This window comes from Leptonotus elevatus, chromosome 3, assembly GCF_054856555.1.
Source record: "Leptonotus elevatus isolate MCC_2025b chromosome 3, RoL_Lele_1.0, whole genome shotgun sequence".
Classification (NCBI taxonomy): Eukaryota; Metazoa; Chordata; class Actinopteri; order Syngnathiformes; family Syngnathidae; genus Leptonotus; species Leptonotus elevatus.
This window is the reverse complement of record NC_141241.1, coordinates 15,590,626-15,599,332: the sequence shown is the minus strand read 5'-3', so window position 1 is coordinate 15,599,332 and position 8,707 is coordinate 15,590,626. Positions and strand designations below refer to the sequence as shown.

The 8,707-nt window shown below is 39.8% G+C and overlaps 1 protein-coding gene across 1 annotated transcript; it reads left to right on the top strand.

Annotated features, from left to right (window-relative positions):
* Positions 1 to 833: 833 nt before the first annotated feature.
* Positions 834 to 6,409, top strand: cmtr2 (cap methyltransferase 2). The gene is made up of 3 exons (XM_086071694.1): positions 834 to 882; positions 2,534 to 3,805; positions 5,134 to 6,409. The coding sequence occupies exons 2-3, from the start codon at positions 2,543 to 2,545 to the stop codon at positions 6,187 to 6,189; spliced, it is 2,319 nt and encodes a 772-aa protein (XP_085927820.1). The 5' UTR covers positions 834 to 882; positions 2,534 to 2,542; the 3' UTR covers positions 6,190 to 6,409.
* Positions 6,410 to 8,707: the final 2,298 nt, after the last annotated feature.

Below are 8,707 nucleotides of genomic sequence, written 5' to 3'. Positions count from 1 at the left end.
TCTTGTATCTCATATAAATGCTAAATTTAGATGACAATGTCAAACTTAATCAGAGTATATATATATATATTTTTTTTATGTCAATGTTGTGCATTTTAAACTACAATCAATTATTGCATTTCAATGATGTTTAATTACTTAGTTAATTAATAAATTAACCCTGTTCAAATGACCCATCCAGTCATGCATCCATCCATCCATTTGGGAAGGCCGCAGGCATATATTCTTTATCGTTTGCAAAAAGCAACTAACATTACGGTAGTTTACTGAGTCACTTATAGTTGTGAAACAGTTATGAAATTCTTCGCTTGTTGTGTATTACACTGCATGAGGTGGCCAAGTTTTTTTTTGTCGCCAGAAGGAGGTGCAATTTTTTTATTTGTTTTTACACATTGTGTCTGGGTTTGAGTTATTTATTTATATATATATATATATATATATATATATATATATATATATATATATATATATATATATATATATATATATATATATATATATATATATATATATATATATATATATATATATATATTATGTCTTATGTTATTAAACTTAAAGGGACAAAAAATGAGTTTGTGAGTCTGAATGAATTAATCATTATGTACAAATTATTTTAGAGACTGATGTTTTGCTGACCCATTACAAACATTTTATTCATTTCATTTTTATTTTTGGTAGTAGGGGGATGGAGTGAATTAATTATACTGAATTGGTCTGGAAGACACCACTAAATGAAGAGGAAAAAATGCCAATAAATGCCACTCGCAGTGCCGGTGCTGACGCATGCGTATTGTACGGCTGTGCGATCACGTGACTGCGAAGGTCTTCGTGAACACGTGACTGCGAAGGTCTTCCGGGTCTGTTTTGCGGAAGATTCCGGTGAGTTTTTACTTTTACTTTGAACATTTTACGACTGTTTACATCTCTACTTAGTGTACGTGTTGGAAACGAATTATTGCACTGAAAATATTTACTCATATTAGACGGCTAGAATGTCCCAAATTTCTTGTTTAGTTGTTCAAATAGGTCACTTTTTAAGCGAGTTCTCTGTTTGTCTTATAACATGAGATCTTACTCGAAATTGACTCTGGTTTTGTATTAGTTTACATTGAAGACCAGTGATGTAGTGAAGAAGAAGTGAAAATATAAACGAAATACAAATGAACACTTGAAAATCTAAACTAACATTTCTGGATGTTTTTTGAGTCACTCACTGAACAACTCGGACAAGGTTGCATCTTTTAGATGAGCTTTTCATGTGTGGGTGTCATTCCAGAATTATAGGCACCAAGTTTTTTGAAAATGGGACCATTCACATTTGTGTTATGCTTGAAATAAAATAAAATAAAGAAAACCCCCAAACAGGCATTTTTTTATGTCCAGCTCAGCCCATCAACTGTAAACTTTTTATGATATATTATTTGTCATTTATATTTTGCTGTATCTGAAGCAACCCTGTTTTGGATACTTAGGCACCCCAAAACATATATTTAAAAAATAATAGTGAATAAATCTTTTAAAATTAATACAATTTTAGTATCAGTCTAATCTTTGTAAGACGGTTGCAAATGCATGCAGCTAATGGTCTTGTTTTTGTTCAAGAGGTGCAAGCTGTGTTATCTGCTAAATGGTCAAACAAAAACGTAGCTGTTGTATAAAATGACACACTTGGATATACAGTCATTCTGGAATGACCCTGACATTACACAAATACACAGTCCCACACTAACATTGGACCTGATCTTTGCGATACCAAGTTGTACATGTAAGGTTGAATGGGGGCTTGTCCAATTGTAGGTAACATATCTACTGAAGCTGCAGTGTGCCTTTTTACCCGAGGGCACCGTATTGCAATGAGCTGCCATAGTAAATCAACACCCAGTCATGCGTGCTATAAAAAAAAGTGGATTCTCGTGGGTGCCTTTTAATGTAAAATGCACTAGTATTGACTTTGAATCCCATACATTCCGTGCAAGCAGGTGAATGCCAGGCACTCTGGTATATTTGACACTAGTAATAATGTGTGGGAAGTAAATGCAAATACTTTGTTACTGTACTTGAGTACATTTTTCGTCTATCCGTAATTCACGTGAGTATTTTTTGATGATTTTTCTTTTACATACATTTGAAAAGATTTCCTCCTTACTTGTCAAAACAGCTTTGTTACGTTTTTCAACTTCCACGAATGATGACAGCCCGGATATAAACGGAGAGATGTGAAGTCGACCGTGGTTGAGCACTAGACAAGGAAATTATTTTCTGTTTTCATTCTGCCAAGTTATCAAAGCACATTGTATGTAATTGCTAGTAAAAAGTTAGTTAGTTACTTAAGTACATTTAATTTCAGTGTACTTTTTTTTTTTTTTTACTTTGACGTAACTGAAAGAATTGAAATAGTATGATTCATCGAAAATTTGTATTTTTATTTATTTATCTCATTTTTGGTATCTGAACTGAGGTGCGTAGATGTTTTATATCCACTGTATCTCAGTGGGGTGTTGATTTGACCAAACTTGTTTTTCTACCACAGCAGGTAAAGATGATGATCTCGGGCAATGGAACCAGGAAGAAAGTCTGCAGGCAACAGCAGCAGCAAGTGATCAGTGTTGCAGCTTGTGATGCTGATGCGCTGACTGAGATGAAATGTCTATTCAGTAAAATTAGGACCTACATCAAACCGTCCAATGACGAATGGTGCACCCCTAATGCAAATGTCGCCCTCAGACAACACGTGAAAGCAGAAAACTGCCGCCTTCAGGCCCTGAAGGTGTCCCTCAATGCTGTGAAGAACCAGCTCAGTGACAAGAACATCGAAGTGTGGCATCAGCACACCAACTCCACCAACCGGGCCGGGAAAGTCATCGCCACGGTGCGCTCTGCCGCCAACGCAGAAATCTGCACTCAGGCATGGTGCAAGTTCTACGAGATCCTGGGGACGTTCAGTCTTCTTCCTGAAGAGGCGCTCCACTCTGGGGAGCTCAACACGGTTCACCTGTGTGAAGCACCGGGGGCTTTTATAAGCGCCTTGAACCATTACGTCAAAACCAGCGAACACACGCGCTACTGCGACTGGAGCTGGGCCGCCAACACCCTCAACCCGTACCATGAGGCCAACGCAGGTGGCACGACCATCGCGGATGATCGGTTAATCGCCAACACGTTGCCGTGGTGGTTTTTTGGGTCTGACAACACCGGCGACATCATGCTCCAAAAGCACCTACTGGAGCTGCAGACGTTTGTGGCAAACATGCGGCGAGTGGATCTGGTGACGGCGGACGGGAGCTTCGACTGTCAGGAGAATCCCGATGAGCAGGAGGCGCTGGTGGCGCCGCTGCATTACTGCGAGGTGACGGCCGCTCTGCTGCTCCTCAGCCCCGGCGGCTCCTTAGTGCTCAAAATGTTCACTCTGTACGAACACTCCTCAGTTTGTTTGCTCTACCTGCTCAACTGTTGCTTCTGCTCCGTCAGCGTCTTCAAACCTGCCACGAGCAAGGCCGGCAATTCCGAGGTTTACGTCGTGTGCCTCGGCTACGACCGCAAGGAGGCTCTGAGGCCTCTGCTGTCCAAGCTCGTTCGGAATTACGGACCACATCTGGCGGAGAGAGAAGCGCTCTTCCCGGAATCGTCGATCCCGCCGTCGTTCCTCACACAGCATGAAGAGATGTGCGAGTACTTTCACACTTTGCAGGTTGACACCATCACAGAAAACTTGAGATTGTTTGAAGGCATGAGTGCCGAGCAGAGGGAGAGGCTCGACTCCATAAGGGATTGTACGGCTCAAGACTACCTGCAACGTTTCAAGGTAGGAAGTCACGTCGTTTTAATATCGGAGGCGGGTAGAGTAAGCCAAAATTGTATTGTATTGTATTTTCATTTGAAAATACAGTACATTAGACCTCTGCTAGTTGCGCGGGATAGGGACCCTGCAAATAGTGAAAATCGGCATAATTGATGCCTGTAGTAAATTATATATTATTATTATACTACAATAATACTTGGGGTGGGGAGTGGGGGTTATGCGCCAATAATTGTTGTCCCTAAAAAACGGAATTTTTTTTTCCAAAAATATCAACAACAACAAAAAGGAGTAATATGATTCAAGTAAAAGTCCTTCAATTAATGACTTAATACATATTCAGTGAAAAAAACATTGGTGAGTAACTTCTGATGTACTTAGTTTTGAAATAGCATATGAACATCAAATAGATAAAAATATCAACTAACAATATGTAAATCCAAATATTGGCCAACAATATCATACTAAAACAATTCTGTTTCTTTAATATAAAAGATTATTACCCCTCACCCCCCACAATTTCTATTTATTTTTGTGTGGAGGGGGGTTCTGGGATTTTTTTCCCCCTCCCCATTTTTCATAGAAAACGTATAGTCAGAGTTTATCCCCTTTTTTTGAGGATTTTTTTAATTTGAAAAAAAGAAATAGCATATCAATGGGTGTCAATTATATGCAGATTTCTCCCTATTGCCTGAGAGTACTGGGCGTTGGCTATTCTGCCTAAGAATGTTTATAAAGTTTATAGTATTTGCAAGCCTTTTTTAAAACAGTCTTTAAACACATTTTTATTATAATACAAATTCTGTAGTACATCACATTACATAATACAATTGTACTGATTACTCTGTGTTAACAGTAAACAACCCCCCCTCCCCCACAATTTTTTTTAATTAAAAATAAAACCTAACAAACTTATCATTGCACAAAATTAGTCAGCATGCCCAAACAGGAACATTATAAAATGACCCTGCAGCCGTCGCTTTATGTAGGCATAAAAAGCAGGATTACAGTGGACGACACTCAATAATTTTCAACAAAAACTAGATTGTGTTTAAATACTTCTTTTTTTGTTCTTCATTCAAATTGACAGTTTCAAACTAGTGAGACACCTTCTAGTGGTTGACAGTGGAATTACACCCAAAATAATTATGTATAAACAAAGAAAAAAATCTGCCAAATAGCAGCACTGCGGACCCGGAACGCACCTACTATACTAATTTCAATATTTGTCTTTAAAACCACATCCATATGCAACAGGAATAATTTGTTATTTCTATTCACCATACAGTAGTGTTCACTCGAATGAATTTTGATGAACGTGTCTTTGTGCTCAGGTGACATTCCTCCCTCGGAGTCGATGGATCTCCCGTAACGCCGTCAGCCCCGCTTGCTGCCGCGTCTCGGTGGGCCAACCTCTGGGACCGAAGAAGCAGGCGGCAGGCTCCTTCAACGAGCGCAGGGAATTGCAGACCCTCAGCTGGAAGGAGCGAGTCGAGAGAGGTTGCCATGCCGACTGGATAAAGCGACACCTCTGTGAGGCCGACGGGACGGACTGCGTGCTGCGAGGACCCCTGTCCGGCTGTCACGTGGATTCCTGGTACGTTGTTGTCGGTGCGGCGCTGCCCGCGGTTCGAAACTCTCCGTTCTGCGCAGGTGTCTTGTTAAACTATGCGACTGAAGCACAGGTGGCGTCAACTCGGAAAGATTTGAATCAAGTGCTTCCCTGTGACTCATGCCACGCGGTTAGCGCCGCGTCGATCTTGTCGGACGTTGCAGGTGTTTGCACTGACGATAACGGGACAAAAACGAAAAGGCAGTGTATGGTGTTGGGTAGCCGTTCAGAGTGGGACGCCAGTGGGCGCCAAATCGAGGATCTACTTCTCACATTTCCTTCAGAAGGTTCATATCCTCAGGGAGACGGCGGCGGTGGCACGCTTCACGACGCGGCGCCGGCGTACCAGCATCAGCTCGTCGGCTGCGTGGTGATGTCCCTGCGGAGGTTGACCTCCGGGGACGCCCTGTTGCTGCCCGTGCCGTCGGCGCTCACCCGTGTCTCGGCTGCCTTGGTGCTCTGCTTGCACGCTTGTTTTCGCTCAATCAAGTTCAGGTGCCCGCCCCCTTCAGGCGGCGTCGGAGCCGTGCTCGTGTGCGCTGGCTTTTGCCCTCGAGCTGCGGCCCAAATCCTCCCAGCCCTGACAGAAGTCCAAAAGCGTATTGGGGAACTGCTGAAAGGAGAGGACGATGCAGGTAAATGTCAGCTCGCTTGTGATAGACAGGTGCTGCAATTTGTGCCCATGGAGGAACTGCTGAATGGAGGGTTGACTGACTTCCTGCGGACAATGAACTCTGAAATCATGCGACACACGCTGCATTTGCTCATGCAGGCGTAGAACAGGCGAGACTATACCAGTTAATGCCTTAGCCTTTTATTATTTTATACTTATATGGATTTTTTATTTATTTATTAATCATTTGAATTTTTTTTGCGTATTTTGGGGTGGTATCATTTGTGGAAGCACTGTATATATGTGTCATCAGATTCTGAATCTGAATTATTAACACAGAAGTTTACATTTTACAATTTTTTATATATATATATATATATATATATATATATATATATATATATATATATATATATATATATATATATATATATATATATATATATATATATATATATATATATATATATATACTTTTCAGGCTGCAAAACAAGCCAGGCCAAAACAATCGTTGGAGCCGGCATCCAACTTCAGCCAATGCAAGGGAGTTGACATGATTGACAAGCATCGAATGCTGCTGCCTCGACTGCTTTGGCCCGGTGTTTTGAAAAGCGATGTTTTGCAGCTGAATGTTGAATTTGAATCTGAACGTTGAATTTGAAGCTAGATGTTGATCCCCCCCGTCCCCCCCACCCCTCTTTTAAACTCAAAAGTGTACATAGAATATTTTCATGGAAATATAATTCAGTTCTCAATTTTTTCTATGTAGCTCCACTGGTCTAAATATGGTATTCTGGTTAATATTGCGTTAGTGGAAAATGAGTTGAGCGGCAAAATCCAGCCGTTTTTATCCATCTCAGTGGGCGGCCGTTTTTCCACCTGCTGTCGACCGATGATGACATCAATGTTGCTCAGGTCTTAGGTAACAACCAATCAAGAGTGCATCTTCATAAAACAGGTGAGCTCTGATTGGTTGTTGCCTGAGCCATGAGCAACTGTGATGTCATCTTCAGTCAACAGCAAGTGGCAAAATGGCCGCCCCCTGAGATGTATAAAAACAGCTGGATTTTGCTTCATAACTCATATTCCAAAAATGTAATATTAATGAGAATGTCATGTTTAGAATAGTGAGGGCACATACAACATATTATTGTCTAGGTTGACTTCCACTATAAGCAGAACGGGACCGAATTACTGGATTTTGTAGTTTAAATTTTATTTTTATTTTTAAATATTTGTCCTAACTGTCAGTATAAACCTGACAGTAATACATTTTGGGAAAAAAAAATCTTTGGCCCCATCATTTCCCCCTAACTTTTATTATTAAGATTATTATTAATATTATTAAGAAACCATGATTGACGCCTCCTAAATTATGTCTTCTGCCTCTGATTAGTTGGTTTTTCCTTGGGCGCTCTGGTGTTTTTGTATATCAAATTAGAGGCACAAAATGGGGCCAGAGAAAGCAATTTTTTTCACAGGTCATATTTATCATTCATGTACTACTGTCAAGTCAAAAACGTTTTAACAAATGTGACAAAAATACTTTTTAGTTCTTCCACGTGATTATGGGATTTTCAGGTTGCACCCTCCCTACCAAAATATGATATTTAATAATCTGTGACTTCATGTCCAAGGCAAGCTCAGTTCACCGAGTTCACAAGCCTCCACAACATGTCAGAGTGTCGTACAAGAAATCTTGTTTTCCATAGACACTCTTCTTATAGACTTTCTGGGGCTTCGTTTCCTGAATCTGAATGGCGACATCTTCTGATACTGGTGCCCATCCATAACCCAATGCTTCGTACAGAAAGTCTTCGTCTTTGAATATTTTGTGTCATGTCAAAAGCTCCTTTTTTTTTTTGCTGCTGTTATTAATTTTCCTCAAATGCACCCTCTTGTTTCAACATTCTACCAATCACACAATGCTTTTTATTCCCTTTAATCTGGTTAAAAAATTGTATCATTTGAGTGAAAATGATCTGTTGGGCAATGCTGTTTAAAATTCTTTGAGACAATATCTTTTTATTTACATTTTTCCATCCATTTGATGAGATTGTATTTTTTTTTTTTTTTTACTTTAATCATTTAAAATACTTTTGAACCAGCGTAGCTACATTCATAAAGCAAATGTTAGTATAAACAAGGTTCAATGTTGATGTTTTGTTTACATAATCAGCTGGATTTTCACAGTCCAATTAAAATTAGGGGTCTCCCCATTTGGTGTGTACCTTTTTGTGGGGGGGGGGGGGGATAAAAACAACAGCAACAACACAATGAGCTCTTCAGCCGATAGTAATCTGCTATCACTCTACAAAGATACTTTAAATATGTTTATGTCAAAAAATTGGGTTCATTAACTCATTTGCTCCCAAAAATGTATAAATATGTTCTATTTTAAATGTTTAAAGTGTCCCAAAGACGTATTTATACGTTTTGTTGTTTTATTATGCTAAAGCATACAGAAGGCTTTGATGCAGCCTCTCAACTGCAAAGAACGGTTGTAGAAATGGTAGTTATTACCCAAACGGCCAGCAGGGGCAGCAGAGAAGAGATCAACCAGGGCCCATGTTGAAAAAAAGCTCATTACTCACATTTCTAAATTTGATTTGTGAATAATGATTAAACGTAGATATATTATGCAAAATGAAAACATAGAATTATACCTTTTTTTTCCCTGATG